This window comes from Pongo pygmaeus, chromosome 13 (genome assembly GCF_028885625.2).
Source record: "Pongo pygmaeus isolate AG05252 chromosome 13, NHGRI_mPonPyg2-v2.0_pri, whole genome shotgun sequence".
Taxonomy (NCBI): domain Eukaryota; kingdom Metazoa; phylum Chordata; class Mammalia; order Primates; family Hominidae; genus Pongo; species Pongo pygmaeus.
Window position 1 is genome coordinate 43,309,383 of NC_072386.2, and position 20,869 is coordinate 43,330,251.

Consider the following 20,869-nt stretch of genomic DNA (forward strand, 5'->3'; position numbering starts at 1 on the left):
AGTATGTAATACAAAATTTATTTCAGTTCAACATTATGTCCAGTCAAGTCAGAAAGAGACAACGCAGAAATGTAGAAAATAGAGACTGAGATCAAGGAAGATAAAATGAGAGGTGGAAGGGAATGAGGGAGGACTGGTTTTGGTTGGCTGCCTTCAAAAACTCCTCTCTTTTTCTCTACTGCATCAAAATCTTTCCAAACACTAAACTGGGTGTGGTGGCTCACACATGTAATCCCAGCACTTTGGGAGGCTGAGGTGGGCGGATCACTTCAGGCCAGGAGTTCAAGACCAGCCTGACCAACATGGTGAAACCCCATCTCTACCAAAAAATACAAAAACTAGCTGGGTGTGGTGGTGTGTGCCTGTAGTCCTAGCTACTCGGGAGGGTGAAGCACAAGAATCACTTGAACCCAGGAGGTGGAGGCTTCAGTGAGCTGAGATAGTGCTACTGCACTCTAGCCTGGGTGACAGAGCAAGACTCTGTCTCAAAAAAAAAAGAAAAAAAATTTATTTTCCAGACACCAGACCCAGTATGCTGGGCAGCTCACAACTCTTAGCAGCCTTGTTCCTCAAAGACTTCAGCCTTCTGGAAGGTAATTTTCATCAACTGGCTGGTATCTACTGCCTTTTGAGCATGACAGCTGCTAAGAGCCTTGAAGAGCAGTGGGCTCCTCCCTTTTGGGGAGTGAGGGGTGAAAGCATTTACACAGGATTTCTCAGGTGGGCACACACTTCTCCATGCTTAGTCAACCCACCAGTCATTTTTAGATGCGTGTGTTGGGATGGACAGAACTTAGTTATGTCCCTTTTCTCCCTTTCTTCCTAAAAGTTAGTTATTATTAAGCATAGAGCCACATTAAAAATGATTATTTCTTTCATTTTAATATGTTTAAACCATTAAATATATTAATCATTTTTAATGTGACTCTATGCTTAATATTAATATCTTTTATTTACTGATAATGTAGACTGTGTCTGACCCAATGCTTTTGGTGCTTAATATGATAGAATCTTGCAATGATTTTACAAGGTAGATAATATTATTGCAGTTTTTAAGATCCAGACACCAAGACTCTTAAGAGTAAGTAATTTTGTACAAGATCACGCCACTAGTGAGGGACAGAGCCAGGCTTCACTGTAACATATTAAGTACACACACACACACACACACACACACACACACACACACACAGAGAGAGAGAGAAAGAGAGAGGTGGGGGGTGTTGAGCAAAGTGATGGAAGTGGTTGAATAAAACCTTTGGGTATAGAGTAACTTGACCTAGGTGGTGAATTGGAAGGGGTTTAGATGTGGTCTGAATAATTCCTTCTCTGAAGTCAGCCACAATAACAGTTCATTTTTGGTTTCTCTGCCAACCACACTCCCTGCTTACTTCCTTTTCCAGCAGTTGGAATTAAGTGACCGATATAAGGTGACATAAGAGTTAAGAGTAGATTATAGTGTTAGAATTTACAGTCTGAAAAGTAAATGCTGTATCATTTGCTCACTGAGAGGGCCCTCTCCTGTGTTTCTGAGACATAGTATACACTGTTTTATTTCATGAGAAGGCACGGGTTTTGGCGTATGAGGGAAAGTCTGTCATTGTGTGCCAGTAAACACCAGATCATTTTAGAAAGTGGAATTGTTACAAAAAGCAAATGTGTGCCTCAAATTTAGGGTCTACTTCAGCTTTCCCTCAAATGCTTGTGGTTTTTTTAGTAAGTATATTTTTTCAATCGAAGAAGTTGGTCTGCAGTTGTTGGAAATGAGAAGAAAAAGTAATTTACAGCAGAAAAGAATAGAGTTTCCCAAGTAGGATGTTGTGGTAACAGGGGATGCCATTGTTCTAGCTGGATAGTTTCTTACGAATGGAAGAGACTTTTCATTCTTTTCTCTCCTGGACCCAAATTTTAGCAACAGATGATGGAAAAGAGTTTTGTGGCATCATTTTGAAGTTGCTGTAACTAAACATGCTAAGGCTCATGCAGAGCCTGAAATAAGGCGACTGCTGCAACAATTGCCAACTTTAACTATCTCAGGTGTCATCACAAGCTTGGCATTAGCCACCTTGAGAGGTGCATGTCTAGACCTTCATAAGAGTGAGATAGCTTTGGAGGGAAAGTAAAACATAGGGAGGCTCTGGTCAGTAGGTGTATTATATGTAAGTAGGAAGTCCTAAAAAATGTTAGAATCGCTTGAGAAATTAAACTGGAATGTAATATCAATGCTGAAAGACATTTGTCAGAAGAACTCAAGGGAAAAATAGCTGATGCTATAGCAAAAAGTTGTGATTTATCATTTTTATGTAGCTATCATACTCCAGGCCTGGAAAGTGGCCCATACTGTATCATTTTTTTAAAGGAATGTAGAACGAAGAAGATTGATCTCGTAATTTATAAGTCACTGAATCTTGCCTTGATTTCAGAAAAAGTAATAAGAGGACTTCATGGGAGATGAGAGAGATTTTCAGAGAATTCTCAGCTCTCTGACTGTCTTCAGGAGACTTGAGCCAGATGAAGAATGGTCATTTCTAGTTTCTTTACTTTCATTTTGAAAAATCAGGAAACAATTGGAGGAAAATGTGGGAATCACTAAATATGCTTGCTAAGATTTCATGAAATCTGTTCTAGAATAAAACCAAAAAGACAATTAAGGAAATGGGATGAAGGGGTAAAATTCTGATCTCAGCATTAAATCTAAGCTAACAGGCATGAGGCAAAGGGCAGAAATAAATAACCAGGTTTTATATGAGAAGAAACTAACAGGATGTTCTTGCATTTAATAGTAGAAGCAGCAATTTCAGTATGTTAATCACTTACCTGGAAGGACAGAATAACCCCGATGAAAAAAACCAGCATATGATTTTCCTGGTTAACCAAATCACTTTCTTGGCTCAAGTATAATGGCAAGGTTTGGGGGAAGAGACTTGTCAGTATATGGCAGTACATGACAGAGCCGTCATTTGTGCCCCACCTATCAAATTTTGTTGAAATTCATTATCAAGTTCAAAATTGCCTTTTCTAGGCAAGCAAAGAGGCTGCTGGAGCTGAGCCATCCATTCCTCCGGCGTTTACTGCAAGCCTAGTGCATTCACAGCCATGAACAGCACACTGAGGAAGACACAAAAGAAGTAGACAGAATCTCTGCCTCTGCTTAGGAGTATGCAATTTAGTTGGGGAGACAAAACTTAAATGCTAGAACCAATAAAAGAAGATTACAAAGCAACTTGCAAGTAAGTGTATAATAATATGGGGCAAATGACACAGGTAAATGCAGAGGGGACAAGGAGGGAAGAGGAGTGAGCAAAACACAACAGTGTCAGATCAGTCCGAAAAGGCATGTTGCCTAACAGTTGTATGTCTTCTCCGTTTCTTTCTGTAGCATCAATGAGGAATAATATGGGGTAGGAAATTCAGATATGCGACATTGATCTCTTCCTCCTTACCTGCAAAGTCTGTCCATCTGTCATGGATGGAAATTAAATTGATCCAACCATTTGCTCTCCACAAAGCCATGTTGGTTTCTACCTAGTAATTTATGCTTTCCTTGGTGTTTGCAAATCGATTGCTATTATGGGATGTAGATAAATCTGGGCCTGGATCCAGTAGGTTGGGGGATTATTGGAGTGGGTATGTGTACTTGTGTGTGAAATCCTGGAAAAGCGGACTCTCATTTCTGTGTATTTTACTCATTGAATAAAAACATACTTTCAGGCTTTTAAATGCATGTTTAATTACACTCAGATTGCATTTTTAGGAGAATATATCTGCTTTATTTCATATTGCTACTGACAGGCCTCAATATTTGCCTAACCTTCAAACCATCTTCAGTGGCTTTGTAGCCAGATCTTTTGTTTCAAAAAAATCTTGCTCTAGCCCAAGAAAATTGTAGATCAATACTTGTGTTTTTCTTTTGACATAGAAATATGTATATGCATTCATGTAGTTTGATGAGTAAAATGTTTCTATCAAAAGGCTTGGGAAAATATATTTTATTTAAGCACTCAACTTCATTTTTATACCTTAGAATTTTTTTCGACTCCTTTGAGGATTGTGAAATTCTTTCAAAACAAATTAAAAAGAAAACATTTTCTGTGATTTCTTTACAGATTCTGGACAATCAGGAAGTCCAAGCCACAATGATCCTGCCAAGAATCCTCCAGGTAAATATGTGTTCCAGGACGTTTGCAATCTGACATTGTTGGAGAACAAAGGTACCACTGTATAGATAAACACCCCATAATTGGTCAGCTGCCTATTTTGTTCTGGCAGGCAGGTATGATCGGGACAAGATGTGATTGTGCTTAGGCCCTTTGCAGTGGCAAATACTTTTATATTGGCGTCATCGGTATTTACCTGATCACCAATGTTTTAATTTTTGTTGGTGTTTCTTTGAAAATAAATACGCATATATTTTAGTTGTGTATCTTTTAGGTGCTAAAATAATTGCTGTTTGAAAAGCCAATGAACCTTTTAATCTTTCTTTTAAAACTCATAAGAAAATGTAAAAATTTCCATACTGCAATTATAGTTTATCAACTCTCATTACTTTAAAAGGGGGTTGGGGATGGGAGTGGTTGGTTATGTTTTCACTGAAGGATTTTTGCAAGACTTTTTATTCCATAAAGTTTTTATTGGATCTCCAGAATCAGGAAATAATGAAAGCAGGATTTTTTTTTTTTCTTTAGCATAAGGTATCCCAAATACCCTCTTTGTTTTCAGAAGTTGTTCCAGATCTGAAAATGGGCTTTTATAACTTGGCTGTCTTCATGTAGCTCTGAACATACAGCATTTTGCTTTTGATTTAGGAGCAGTGTTTTTTCTCATGAGATAAAACTAGCACAAGCAGTTTTTCATTATTAAAAGAATGTGAATTATATTGGTGACTTTAGTAAAAGAGTGCTCTAAGAATAAACTAACAAAAACAAAACCAAACACAAAAACCCCGAAGCAGCTACACATGCCCCCGACCTCTTCAAACAATCTCATCTGTCTTTTCATCGAAAATAAACCAGAAAGTTTATACGAAGCAATAGGAAAAGTTTCCTCAGGTAGACTTAGTTTTTAGGTCCTCCATCATTTGATCTTCCTTGAAGTCGTGCTTAGCTAATATGAGGCTGAAATACCAGAAGAACCCCAAAATTGCAAGAAAGTTTATCAGACCAATTTTGTCTTAAAATGATTTTAGAAAGATACAGCAAGTAGATACACAAGTAAAAATGCAAAATCAAAACAGACTATATTTTTCTGAGTCCTGTCTATGTTTTTTTATTTCAGAAAAATTATCTTTTTCCAAATATTTATTAATTCTGTATTGTACAAAATCATATTGTTGACAAAAGTAGTATACACTTCAAAGATAAAGAGTTCTAATGAAACACAGGTTTAAAAATGTACGCTAAGTTGATTTTTCATTTTCTTCATAAATCATTTAATTATTACTGTACATTGAGAGCAAAACATTAAAAACAGAATAACTTAAAAAGTAATTCTCAGTTAAATTTATTTTATTTTGTTGTGTGTGAATGGAGGATTGATATTATTTTAGTTATCTTTCCAAAAAGGCTACTTAGAATATAATAAATTTTGTCAAAAATTTTCCGAAGTTCAGAATATTTCATTAACTTAAAGGGTCTTTTAACTTTATAAAGATTTTTTTCTTTTTAATTAACTGATACTTTCCCTGTGTTGCATGATAGACAAAATGAATTTTATCCAAACATTTTTTAAAAGTCTCCTTACTCATCTCACAAAGAATGAGGTGGGAGTAGAGGGGAACCTTTGGTAGAAAAAGAGTTGATAGCTATTATAAGTCGGACTAAACAACGGATATGTTTTCTGCATTTGAATGAAAGCTTGATTTGAAACTAATAAAGCAGTTATTGTTTGAAGTGCATTTCTGAACATGTACAGAAGGAATTATACTCACCTAAAACTGTTCTCTACTTGAGCTGAATAAATAATCCTTGAATAGTTATGTAACATCATTCGATTTTTCAATATTTGTCAAGAAGCTTGGTTAAAATTTCGTTTTTGCTACATTCGATGTAGCATCTCTTTATTTCTCTGTTTGCATGTAACATGGCAAACAAAAACAACCAAGGTAGAATACCTCTAATTTTTTTCCCTTTTAAATTTTCCTTGGAACTCAAATCTTTTTGAGACTGTGTCCTGAAACTGGGATGCTACAGATAAATACATTTTATGATTAGTTGAAAATTGCATATATGTAAATCGTACATTGATTCTATTTTTTTTAGAGCCAGAATGTAATATAAAATACACATTGTACCCAACTTAAATGGAATATAATTAGAATTTTATTTAATTATCCAGAATGTAAAATATTGATTTTAATATGCCTTGTGTATTATAATACTATGAACTCAACCATAAGGCTTATTAAGGAATTCTATTTTGGATTTAACGATAGAGATTATTAAAGAATTTTTTATGAGCTTAAGAGTTTGTTTTGTAATACTTTGAAATAAATTAAACCTAGAATATAAAACGTTTTCTAATTTTAAATGTGAACAACTAGAACTTATTAAGTTTTTTGTTTTGTAGTCAATTGGAGTAAATTATACTTTCTATTAAAAGCTTCTTTTTTAAGTATAAGCATATTTGGTATTTTAGGACATAATTTATCTTTAGGAAGCTCTTTTTATCTCTGTATTCTGGTCTTGGCCAAAATATGAAATCTTCAAAATTGAGACTCCTTATCTTGAGAAGGCACGATCCATGTATGAGAAAATTCAGTCTACCACCACGAGCAATGAAACAATCAAATCACTCTGCTGCTTGAGTTGTTATACAAAATACAAGCTAAGCTTTTGAAAAAGGTCACCTTGAATACCAACACTTTCTTATCACTGGTAGTTTTCCACCGGGAAATGTGCAACCCATGGAAATTGCTACCGTCTATTCCTGTGTTTATTCCCCAAGAGCTTGGGAAGAGATGGCAAAAATTCAAGCCCTTTTGGAGATATAGGCTCTTTGAAATCTGTTCCCCACTGTTGACTTGAAGGTGGAATCCCATCCGATCATCCTATAAGTGCAGATGCATATGCCTACCCACAAACTTAACACCTCCTCTGGCTTGGCTTTTCTCCAGCATCAGACTTGAATGTCTGACTTTGAGACTACTTTCTTACTGACTTAGAACTTCTGAATGGTGACCCTAAAGCTCTTCAAACTATAGTATGGACATCTACAGATAGGCCTTTAGTTCTTACGTTGAGTTTCTGTGTTGGAATTAGTATTTAAGCACAAGCAGCAAAGGCAACGCATTTTTGGAAAGGAATATTTGATATTATTTTATAAAATATTTAAGTAATTTTTTGGCATTTGTTATTTTATAGAGCTTTTAAGTAGCCTTTATGGTATTTCTTTAAACTATTTGTGACTTAATATTTTGTTTGCATTCTTTGTTACATGGCAGGGATGGGCACCATAATCTTTTTGGAGTGAAGGTGCTCTACAACTCAGATAGCACCCAAGGACTTGGCATTGCAATTTTGGCTGAGAAGCGCTAAGCACTTCATTTTTCTAGGGATACACATTTGCCTTGTTTATGATAGAGTCAGAAGTTATATATTTATATTCACTTCTTCTTCGTTTTTTGTTTTTTTTTTTTTAACAAGTTAATCCCTCCTAAGCAATAGAACTAAAAATGTCCTCTCTTGGTTATAGCAAACGACTCTTGTGGACCAAATGAGGGTGAACCATTAATTTTGGGACTTAGACATGAATCTCTTTTTACCTTTAATAATTAAAAACTCCACTGCTACTTTTAGGAAATGTGTGATTGATTAGATTGTAATCTTTGGAAATTAGCTTTGACTTGCTTTTTTATTTTGTGTGTCTACATTCTTTGGACTATGATCTTTAAGATTTCCCAATCTCAGTCACTTGCCTACTGCTAGAATGGGTAAAATCCAAGGAAAACATAGCAATCTAGAATTCAGATTTTTGCTTCTAAGTCAGTTCCAAACTAATATCTTATTTTCGAGTTCAGGAAGGCTGTAGTTTTGTGGGGAATTCTATGCTGGTAATATGACGAAGACATGTTAAATCCTAGGGCAGTTTTTGCAAATTTTATGATATAAACTTCTGGGGCCTTTCTAGTATCATTAAGCAGAACTTTCTTACCTAGACCGAATAACATGGACTTAACATGCTACTTTCCTTTTTTGTAGGTTTTATAGGTGCTTGTGCTATTTTGTGTGTTGACTTATGCGTGTAGTGTGGCAACACCTCTGGGAACCAGTAGGATTATATATTGGGTGTACCTCAAGTAAGCCACCTTGTATCCTCTCTGGAGCAAGGATGACACTAAATAATAATTGAGTAAATCAAAGAAGGATTATCTATTAATGATAGCTATGTGCTTATCTTGCACTTAAGAAATTCTTTAAGTCGCTTATGCCTGTAATCGTAGCACTTTGGGAGGCCGAGGCAAATGGATCACGAGGTCAGGAGATCGAGACCATCCTGGCTAACATGGTGAAACCCCATCTCTACTAAAAATACAAAAAAATTAGCCGGGCGTGGTGGCGGGTGCCTGTAGTCTCAGCTGCTGGGAAGGCTGAGGCGGGAGAATGGCGTGAACCCGGGAGGCGGAGCTTGCAGTTAGCCGAGATCGCACCACTGCACTCCAGCCTGGACGACAGAGCGAGACTCCATCTCAAAAAATAAATAAATAAATAAATAAATTCTTTAAGTCATACAAATTTTGAGATAGCTCTCTCTCCAATGTTATTTTATAGGTACTGAAATCAAAGCCAACAGAAGGTTGTCATAAAACTAATAGGAACAAACCAAATAATTATTAGGAAAACTAGTTCAAAATCTGCAGTATTCATTGTCGTTTGTTCATCTGTTGAGATCACTAGAGCCGATATTTGCTTGATTTTTCAAATCTTAGAATTTAGGACAAACTTAATACTTTTTAATCTGTACATAAAGGCAGATAAATTCGCATAGGTCCTTGAGGACCTCATACCACGTTTTATCTTGGAATATGGTGTTCAAAGTCAAAGAAAAGAGAAATTTATTCTGGCTTTTTCAAATCATATTTCATTCACTTTTTTTTTTTTTTTTTTTGAGATGGAGTCTCACTCTGTCGCCCAGGCTGGAGTGCAGTGGCGCGATCTCGGCTCACTGCAACCTCTGCCTCCCGGGTTCAAGCAATTTTCCTGCCTCAGCCTCCTGAGTAGCTGGGATTACAGGCGCCTTCCACCGTGCCTGGCTAATTTTTTCTATTTTTAGTAGAGATGGGGTTTCACCATGTTGGCCAGGCTGGTCTCGAACTCCTGACCTCGTGATCCACCCGCCTCAGCCTCCCAAAGTGCTGGGATTACAGGCATGAGCCACCGCACCCGGCCTCATTCACTTCTTAATAAATTCATGTCTGTTCCTTCTCATGTCCTCATTTATTGTGTCCATTAGGATCAAGATGTTTTTAATGAGGAAAAATGCACTATTTCATGATACTTAAAAGGTGATTTTAAACTTTGGCACTAGACAATGTGCATTCGACTATAAATAGGCTCTCTATTCATAAAAATATTTGGAGAAAGATGCTGAAAGGACTGGTTAATGGCAGGTAAGACCTGACATCGTAGGTAAAACCTTTAAGTAATTTGAGAATGAGGTCTGTATGGGTCAGTGCTAAAATCAAAAGACTTTTTTTTTTAATGTATTTTGTTTTAAAACATTTTTCTTCTTTATCCTCTAACTTGTTTGGAGACATCACATTCAATAAAGTTCTTAAATGTTCAAATTTAGAATAGGATTCAGAGTAAAGGAAGAGAGGATGAGGGAAGTGTTTCTTTCACAGATTACTCTTAAAAAGCCAGAAGAACGCATAGCCCTCAGCTACATAATTTTACAGGGTACATTATGGGAACTTGTATACAGCCCACTCATGAAAGGTTGATCTACATAGCAGTTGGCACCATGCCCAGCCTCCACAGTGCTTCTAGCCTGATTATTTGTAATACTTAATGTGAAAGAGGAAAAAAAAGGGGACAATTTAGGAATATCTTGTGAGGTCCTGAGAGGAGATTTTTCCATGTCTCCCCAGTCACCTACTCTATCAGATAACAAATAATATTAATTGCCTAACGATTGCTGAGTTAACAATTAAATACTACATTTGAGTCAGCTCAACATTAGAAGCAGAGACAGCCATTTGCCCTTGTGTAAAATACGCACCATTTTATACCAAGAACCATAAACAATTCAGAAAGAGCTGTCTATAGGTAGATTTTTCAGCCAACAGATATTTATGGAGCATCTATTGTATGCATCACACTCGGCTAGATACTGGAGAAGATAAAAATGTGAGTTACACATGAACCTTGCTTTTCCCAAATGTTTTTGTTCATAAAATATACAAAATAATATATACATAATTATAATATATGAAATGTATATTACATACGTATTTATATTTAAGATAAAGACTAAATATCAGTGTTACAACGCAGGTCTTGTAGGAGTTCAAAGTTGTGAAATACTGTTTCCCACCATTGTAGGTGGCATGGTGGAGTGACAAGAGCATGAACTTTGGAATTAAAATTTTCCCTTCAATAATTATAAGAGTCATCAGGAGAATGAGCAAGTCAGCCAACCGCTCTGTGCAGTCAATTATGTTCATGCCAGTTGTGAGGATCACATAAGGGAGCACACCTGACAGATAGCAGGTTCTTGATAAAAGTGAGGGGTTTCTTCATTCTACTTTCTCTTCCAGCTGGTTTGATCAAGAAGGCTTTCTGCAGAAAGTATCATTTGATGTGGAATCAAATAGAAATGTGTTGAATTGTAATCCCAGCACTTTGGGAGGCTGAGGCGGGCGGATCACAAGGTCAGGAGTTGAGACCAGCCTGGCCAACATAGTGAAACCCCGTCTCTACTAAAAATACAAAAATTAGCCAGGTATGGTGGCACTATCCTGTAGTCCCAGCTACTTGGGAAGCTGAGGCAAGAGAATTGCTTGAACCCGGGAGGCAGAGGTTGCAGTGGGCCGAGACCATGTCATTGCACTCCAGCCTGGGTGGCAGAGTGAGACTCCGTCTCAAAAAAAAAAAAAAAGTGTTGAATTTTTATACTGCTCTTCTCTAAAGGCTTAAGATGACATACCCAAGTTACAGAAGATGCATAAGAATAGAATGTTAGAGATTTTATAAAGGAGGCAAAAGAAACAGATGCTTTCAAGTCTCATGATGAAATAGAATTGTAATTTTTAGAAAGCAAATGTTGTTGTAAGCCTATTGGCATAAAAGGAAAGGTGGAGTGACTTTTGTTACATAAATCTCAGTATTGACATGAGAAAGGGTACAAATGTATCTTTAGAGATTACTTTTTTCCTACCAAAAATTTATCTTGTAGAAGCTTGTATTAACATTGTATAATTTTTTTTCCTCCTTTCCTTTCCATGGTGTTTCTACTTTATGAAGCCATCAACTTTCTGTGTCTGTTGAAACTTCTGTCTGTCCTTTACTTTTCCTAGCCCTCTTACTCTGCCTCTTATTTCACTGATTCCTACCTACCAACTTATTTCTTATTTTAAAGCATACATCTTTTGTTCCTCATTCGGACAAACCCCTTTAACCAAGTGTCTCATCTCTCTCTTCTTCTTCGTAACGTGACATGAAGGATGTCAAAGTCTCATCTTGATTTCCCCTGAAATTCCATCTTGATTTCTTCTCAGCTTCTGTCCCCACTGAAATGATTCTCATTAAATCCATGACCAGTGGTTTCTTTCCATTCTGTTCTTGCTTCCATATTCCTGAGTATTTATTTGATTTAGTTGGCCATGCTCTGTTTAAAACTTTGCCCATGCCTCTGAAAACAGGACCTCTCCTGGTAATCCAGGAATCTTCCTATGTTTAAAAATTGCATATGGTGATTTCTTCTGTCTTCTTAATCATATTTTTGTCTTTAATTATCTGTGTTTTCAGTACCTTGCGATTTTTAAAGTATATTTACTTTTTCTCCTAGATGTATACCTTTGAAATAGCTCTCTCTCCTAATGATTTAGACCTATGTGTCCAACTACGTTTTGGACATGTTTCCCTAGATGTCTCATGGTTAACTCAAATTTAACATTTCCAAAATTAAATTTATTTTATTTTTACAGACTTGGGTTTTTTGTTTTCTTTGTTTTTGCTTTTTCCCTTTTTCAGATATCCTGGAGTCACCAGAATCCTGTCCAGACACCCTTGGTTAGAGTTGCTCATGATTTCTTTCCCAGGAACCCTTTTTCTTCCTTATCCTCCACATATTCATTCATATTCTACTTTGAAAGGTCTCTTGAATTTACTTTCACCTCTCAGTTACCATTACCCTTATTTGACCTCTGAACACTATTTCTTGCCTGAAATTGAGGAAAAACCTTTAAAAAATGTGCCTGCCTACTGGGCAAGAGATGTGTGCACAGAAGTTTATATTTAAAGGAGCAATCATAGTGGAGTCAGAGATGTCTAGCCCTTCCCAGGGAATATAAGATGCATGGAACAGTTTGGATATAAAGGATGAACAAGAGGTTGTAGGGTGGATATAGTCCTAGCCGAGGAAAGAGCATTTCACATGGAAGAAAGGGAAAGGAAGGGAACTTGGTGTCTGGTGTTGAGCAGCATCTAAAGCCATGACATAGAATATAGGTTCACAAGTAGTGAGTCATCAGGGGTGTTTCAGCAAGTCAGATTTGTGTTTCATGACTTGTGTTAATATACAGGTCAGAGAAAGAAAGAATGGGGAGAAGAGTTAATTTCAACACGGTACTCTCCTTTCACAATGCTGTCAGAGAAAGGACTCGTTCATTGGCTACAGTTTAGTTCAAACTTTCCTTAAGTTTACAGTGGTATTTTACGGTCTCATGTTATCTGAAATGGTGTCATAAGGTAACATAGAATCCAAATAAAATTTTAATATATTGATGTAGGCACTTAATTAATACTGTACCTAGTTCCAGAAAACTTCCAAGAGGGCTTGCACATAAATAGGTTGTAATTTGCTAAATTTTAAAGGCTATTGCTATAACCTATATTTTTCTTAGTTGAATGTCTAGGTTCCCCTTAAGGGAGGGTCAGAATCCTCATGTGAAAAGAGGTCTGAGTCATAAATTCCTCTAGGTGAGGTTGTGATGGTACCTGCTGCTCTGGGCAGTATTGTAGTGATTGCTTTTACCCAAGTATCTCATGTAACTCCCCCGCTCCCCGAGATGGAGTCTTGCCCTGTTGCCCAGGCTGGAGTGCAGTGGCATAGTCATGGCTCATTGCAGCCTGCCTCCTGGGTTCAAACAATCTTCCCACCTCAAACTTCTCAAGTAGCTGAGACAACAGGCATGTGCCACCATGCCCAGCTAATTTTTAATTTTTTTGTAGAGACAGAGCCTTGCTATGTTGCCTAGGCTGGTCCCCAGCTACTGGGCTGAAGTGATCCTCCCACTTCAGCCTCCCAAAGTGTTGGGATTATAAGCATGAGCCACCATGCCTGGCCTCATATTCCTTCTACAGTGGCCTCCTACATCCAAAGTTTCCTCTCAATTTAAATTCTTTCCCTCTCCATATTTACAAGATCTGCTTTTGCCACATACAGCTACAATTTAATAATGCAAAGCATTTTCTGCCTCACAGATGGAAAGCTGGGATTGTTTTGTATCACAAATATAGTGGACTTGCTCTAGGCTTGTTAAAATCACTGAACTTTGCAGAAGTTAAGCTCGCTGGACTAAACTGTCCAGGCACTAAGGCAACTCCCGCTTGTATATTTAAGCATAATGTTTAAAAAGAGAGTACAATTCTATAGTAATACATTGCAAACAGAATAAAATATTAAGTAGATATGTATCTAATTACCTGAGTTTTAATCTTTTTCTACCTTATTGGATTAAAGGATGTGATTTAAAGATCTTAGACAAATCTCCTACTAAAGTCTCAGTTTTTCTTTCCTTCTCTGTGACTATGAAAGCGTATCTAGGTAACAAATAATTTAAGCAAGTACTTTTGTGTGTTAATTTGACTGTTGTTTGTTTGTTTGAGACGGAGTCTTGCTCTGTTGCCCAGGCTGGAGTGCAGTGACATGATCTCAGCTCACTGCAACTTTTGCCTCCCAGGTTCAAGCAATTCTCCTGCCTCAGCCTCCTGAGAAGCTGGGACTACAGGCATGGGCCATGTCCGGCTAATTTTTGTATTTTTAGGAGAGATGGGGTTTCGCCATGTTGGCCAGGCTGGTCTTGAACTCCTGACCTCATGTGATCTGCCCACCCTGGCCTCCTCAAGTGCTGGGATTACAGACGTGAACCACCACACCCAGCTGACTCTTATTAGCTTTTGCTTGATAATGTCATTGATCATAGAAGAATTTAAGAAACAGTGGTCAGGTTTTGGTTTTCAAAGTTGTTACAAATCTTTTTGGGGTCTTTTGACTTACGTTCTGCTCTTTAGGGACCTTGGCATCTTTCATTTTATTTTATATAATAAAACTAGGACCAAACTCCTGTTTTTGCTGAGATATTTTAATTCCTGATTCCACTAGACATATCTTCCCCTTGCGCAGTGCTCTATACCTTGCACGTATCTATGTTCCTGCAGTATTCAGCAGGAAGAAGACAGGGAAACCACTTGACTTTCAGGTTTGATCTTATTAAAATCATCACTTCCACTTGTTAATGTCATGAAACAAACAGTGACATGATGAATGGTAAGATGCTGGCTCCATTGTGTATTTTGCAGTAATGTTTTCAATACAATGGATTTTTCATTTTAAAATTTGGTATTTTGGACTGCCGTCATTTTCTGAATTGAAGTACTTTCTAAGCAGAGCAGTGTTTTCTAAATAAGTAAGATAGAACTAGAAGATGATCATGTCTGTTGGGACATGATAAAGTATTCTGCTATTTTATGCTTACCATGTCCAAATTGATATCCAAAAATAGCCCACATGAATAATGTTACCTTATATAATGTTGATAGGTGAAGAAGGGAGTACCTGTGAGCTTTTGGGAGAAAGAATGTAGAGAGAACAGAGGAATGAATACAAAGGCTCAGGCTGCTGATGAGAGGGGCAAAATGTTTTAAAAGTAAGATAATTGATGCTGAATCTTAATAACTCTTTAAAAACATTTACACTTTGCCTCTTTAACTAGCTCACCTAGATCATTTTAATCATTTCCTAATCTCTGTAGCGATATTTTGCCTCATGTCTTAATCCCTCTGATATATCCATTACAGGTCTGTGGTGATGTGCAAATCTGATTATTTCATTCACCTCCTTGTATGGTTCCAAGGTCTCCACTCTAGCCTAAGCCTAGCTTGTTAGCATGACATACAATATGACCCTTCATGATTTGTCCGTTGCACACTTGGACCATGCCTTTAGTGTTAGCCTTGTGCTGCTTCTTTGTGTCTTTGCCCATGTTGTTTCTCTGCCTAGAATGCTTGTACTCCCTTGTCACCTCCTCAGTGAGACTTCTTCAGAGCCTCTCTGCAGTGCTGTTTTACAATACTAGCATTTAGTGCATTATTTTATCTCTATTTTCACATCTACTCCCCTTAATGAATTCTGAGCCCCTTTGGGTGAGTATTGCATTCTTCTTTTTTGTATAACTATCATCCAAGGCAATGCCTACCTATAGACAATGTCCAAGATTTATGAAGCAGAGGCTTAGACCAATAATAGACTAAATAAATAACCTGTTCTTGCAGTGTGTGGGATCATTCCCATACTCAGAACCTGACCTAGGCCTAGAAAAAGCAGGTACTTCTGTGGAGATACTTACAGTGATCCTCTTATGCCCTGTATGTAGACCACATCCTAGACATGATTATTTGGAATATTTTTCTGAACTTCTCATCTTACGTAGCATACTGATGATGAATTTTGTAGAGAGGTATCTGACTGAGAATTGTAGCACTACAATATAATTGCTTATTCAGAATACTAATCTCAGGTGGATAGAGTTTCTCTTCTCTCAGTTTGACAAATTATAAAGAAGTCTTGGTTGCTGCTTTTGTGCTTTTGTTTACTAGGGAGTATACTACCGTGTTCTTAGAGTTCACTTGACCATGAATGAGGGACCTGGTAAGATAACTTTCTAGAAGCTGCAAAAAAATACCTGACTGTTGTAATTCATGCCTTCAAAAATGTTCCTGATTACACTGAATGTTTCTGATTCACTTGTGATTCTTTTTGTGCTGTGGAAATAGCACTTTTTGAAAATTTGGAAACCGCTCTTTATAGGTCACTTGCTAACCTTGTTGAGGTATAATAGCATACAATAAGTTGCATATATATAGTGTACAGTTAGATGAGTTTTGACATATGTGTTTGTTTGTTTTGTTTTGTTGAGACAGCATCTCACTCTGTTGCCCAGTCTGGAGTGCAGTGCTATGATCTTGGCTCACTGCAACGCCTGCCTCCCAGGTTCAAGCAATTCTCGTGCCTCAGCCTCCTGAGCAGCTGGCACTACAGGCGCATACCACCATGCTGTGTATTTTTAGTAGATGCAGGATTTCGCCATGTTGCCCAGGCTGGTCTCAAACTCCTGGACTCAAGTGATCCACCTGCCTCGGCCTCGTAGAGTGCTGGGATTACAGGCATGAGCCACCACACCCAGCCAGTTTTGACGTATGCATATACTCATGAAATCAGTACCACATTCAAGGATGATGACGTTTCCTCTAATCCCAAAGGTTTCCTCTGACTGCTTTGGAATTCATTCTTTCCTCTTCCCTCATCTTCAGATGACTTATTGATCTGTTTTCTGTGTCTTCCAATTAGTTTACATTACTGAATACGTTAAAAAGGGGAAAACCACCCCCGCCCCCCGCCCGCTACACACACAACAATATGCCCTTGGTGAGAAAATATGGAGGAAGAAGGGAAATGGGATATGATCAAGAACCACAAGGATATATCTTTGAAAATAAAGAACTAGAAAAAAATTCCAGAGAACACAATTTGTTTACTCAGAAGACTTATATGAAAAGTGAACCTACAAAAGAATAGCTTCAATAAATATGGTATTCTGTGAGATGAGGAAGAATATCAAGAAAAACTAAATTGCTTTCATAGCGTTAAAATTGCATCGGAGGAGTAAGAAACAGCACTGATACTGTGGAAATAAGCATTGATATAGAGGACAACCCCAAGATACTTATTCCAGAAGCAGAGGCAACACAGAGGTTTAGATGATGAGAAAAGGGTTGATGATGGGAGAATAGAAAATTCAAGGTTTATTTAGGTGTTCATTGTGGAGAAATCGGAGAATGTAGGATCAAAGACAAATGGAGAAAAATTTGATGAGCTAAAAATTATCTATGTGGATTAAAAGGACTAATGCTATTCCAGCCACATAATGAGAAGCTTGTATCTAAATATATCCTGTTGAAATTTTTACATTTCATGGATGAAGAAAATTTTGAAATGTCCTGGATGAAAAACAAGTTACTTCTGTATTTCCTTTTATCGACATTAAATAACAGGAGACAGTGGGAGGATACTTGAAATTGTGATGAAAAAAACATTGTTTTTCACTCAAGGAGTTTCACCTTCAGTCAAAGGCAATTGAAATATATTCTTTATTACTCATGGTATCAAAAAATAGAGTTCCTCATTTTATTTGTAAAAATTTTACTTGAAAACCTATTCTGACTGGCAATGTGATGACTCAATAAAAAAAATTAAGAACAGGAAAGTATAACCATAAATATATGAATAAAAATATAGATATAGACTAATCATGAGAATAGTAACAGTTAAGGTGAGAATTATGACCAAGTAATTGTTATAAATAAGACGACAGACATAAATGTCAATGTAAAAGATTGTTCTTGAATATATGTAAACAAGAATATGGTAACAATCTGGGTCCAAAATTTGAGACTACATTTTTAAATTTTAGGGAAATACGCATAACATTAAATTTGTCATCTTAACCATTTTTAAGTGTACAATACAGTAGTGTGAAATGTATTCACGTTGTTGTGCAACCAACCTCCAGAAACTTTTCATCTTGCAAAACTGAAACTCAATACCTGTTAAATAACAGCTCCCCATTCCCTACTCTCCCCAGCCCCTGGCAACCACCATGTGACTTTGTTTCTATGAGTTTGACTACCCTAGATATTTCATGTAAGTGGAATGATACAGTATTTGTCTTTTTGTGACTGGCTTTTTTCCAGATTACATTTTTAAGGGCTGCAAAGAGGAGGAGGCTGGGGAGGTTGGGAAAATAGGAATGACAGACTAGTGTTCCCCTTTTAGAATAATTTATTGTTGAATTTTGCTGAAGAGTCTGTATTGTTTTCTTTGTCTCTATTTGTGCTTAGATTTATTATTAGGTAAGCCTGCCTCTTGGTGTCAAGTACATTTTCAGCATCTTGAGATGGTCATATGACTTTTTTCCTCTATCGTAATGATAGCTTTTCTCATAGTGAGCTGCACTCATTCATGGAATAAACCCTAATGATAATAGTGTATTGTTCTTTTGATAATATTGCTGCATTCAATTTGATATTTTATTTAGGCATCTTGAAGTCACATTTACTTGTGTGCTTGATCTTTCATTGGTTGGTTCATTGTTTTGTTTCGATGAGAGAGGCTACAAATTTAGATATTCAAGTTTTGCTGGCCTCATAGAGGCTTATAAGAAAGCTTTCTTCATGAGGAAGCTTGTCTTATTTCCTAAGGCCTGGGAGAGTGTAAATAACATTGGAACCTAAAGACTAGATAAAGGATACATAAAATCCAGCTGTGCACTCACCTGGACCTGGTGCTGTTTTTAAAGGTAGTTCTTTACTCACATTTCTAGTATGTTCTAGGATTGTCAAATTTTTGAGTACACATATGAATCACCTGCAGATCTCATTAAGCTGTGGATTCTGATTCTGAGGGTCTGGGGTAGAGCCTATTCTTCTTCACTTCTAATAAGCTCCCTAGTTATGCCAGTGCTGGTGGCTCTGGAAGCACATTCTGAATGTGGTGTCATAGTGATTCCCAAACTTTGCTGCACATTTGAATCACTTGGGGGAACTTTTAAAAGGGTTCTCATGTCCAGGTCTCACCCCATATCAATTAAATCAGAATAGCTGGGGTTGGAAGCCAAACATAAACTGCTTTCAAGAATCCCAGATGGTTCCCGTGTTCAGCAAATTTGGCAAGCACTTCACTAGGGTAATTGGTCCACTCAGGTTTTCCATTTCTCTGCTCAATTTTGGTTACTTTTATTTTACTAATGATTGCCCATTTAAGTTTTCAAAGTTGTAGTCAATAAGTTGTATGTATTATTCTCTCATAATTATTTTAATGTATTTGATATCTATGGTTATGTCTTCTTTTTATATTTGTATGTCATGTACCACATCATGATAGGTCAGTTGAAGACAGATTACATATGACAGTGGTCCCATAAGATTATAATATTTTTATGGTACCTTTGCTATGTTCAGATATGTTTAGATACACACATACTTACCATTGTCTTAAAATCCCCTACAGTATCAGTACAGTAGTATGCTATACAGGTTTGTAGCCTAGGAGCTATATGCAATTTCATGCGTATAGCCTAGGTGTGTAGTAGGTTATACCATCTAGGTTTGTGTAAGTACACTCTGTGATGTTCATACAACCATGAAATTGCCTATTAACACATTTCTCAGAGTGTGTCCCTGCCATTAAGCCATTCATGACTCTACTTGTATATTTTTACTTTCTCTTTTTCCCTTAATCAGGCATGGAAATAGTTTTTCTGTCTTGTTGGTCTTTTTAAGAGAATCATTTGTTTTATTTATTTTTTTAAATATTTCTTTTTTTCTATTCTGTTAATTTCAGCTTTTATGTTTAATTTCATCTTTTTAATTTTTGGGATGGTTGTGATGCTGTTCTTTCTTTTACAGTAAGTAATGGGTTCCTTTCTTCTTTTTCTTTTCATTGCTTTTTAGATAGTTTATAATTTCCCTTTTGATTTTTCTCTTTGGTTCATGGTTTATTTTCTTAATTTCTAGGTAGTTGAGATAATTCAGTCATTTTTTATTATTTACTTTTATTTGCCAAAGATGAGACAGTATGGCCTTAAAAGTCTGTACTTTCAGGGATTTGTTAAAGTTGCCTCTTTGGTCAAGAACATGATTGATTTTTTTAGAAGTTCCATGAACATATCAGTAAAATATAATTTGTATTTGAATTATATGAAGTTAGTCGTTGTCTAACAATCATGTTCAATTCTTAAAAAGATACATTAATAGTAAAAATTCTCACTGTGACTTTATTTTTTATAAAATTTCTTGTATTTTAATAGATTGTATTCATAATATTTCTTGGTGCATATGAGGTTTATGATTTATCTTCTTTATTAATTGTGCCTTTTATCCATTTATAATTATCTCTATTGTAATTCAGCTTAAGTTTTCTCTCAACCATTGCTGATACTGCTTCCTTTTTGTTTGAATTTGCCTGATTTCTCTTTGCCTACCCATTTATTTACAACTTTTTGTTCTTGTTATTATCATTTTGTGTTAGGTGTGTTTCTTGAAAACAGTTGGATTTTGTATTTTTCAGTTGACCTAAACTCCCTTTATGGGAAAATTCAGTCCATATACATTTATTGTAGTGATTTATGTATTTTATTTTATCTCTTCTATTTTACTTCATATTATTATATATTTTTACATCCTATTTTCTTATTTTTGTTGCCTTGATTGCATTCTTATTTATTGTGTGTTCTTTTCTCTTTGCTAATTTGGAAGTTCTACTTTTTCTTTTCCTGCTCTTGAAATGTCTGCTTTGCTATTACTTGAAAACATTATGCAATTTTTGCGTCTACTCATAGATAGTATGATTATTACCTATATTTTAGGGAAGAGAA

At 36.5% G+C, this 20,869-nt stretch overlaps 1 protein-coding gene across 8 annotated transcripts in view; it reads left to right on the forward strand.

Moving 5' to 3' along the window:
• The window catches only part of NFIB (nuclear factor I B), a 231,543-nt gene that overhangs the window by 130,833 nt on the left and 79,841 nt on the right, over positions 1–20,869 (forward strand). For all 8 annotated transcript variants that reach the window (XM_054500856.2, XM_054500860.2, XM_054500858.2 and 5 more), the window contains exon 3: positions 4,107–4,160. In XM_054500856.2, the coding sequence (XP_054356831.1) occupies positions 4,107–4,160 (54 nt within the window). The remainder of the gene's footprint in view (positions 1–4,106; positions 4,161–20,869) is intronic.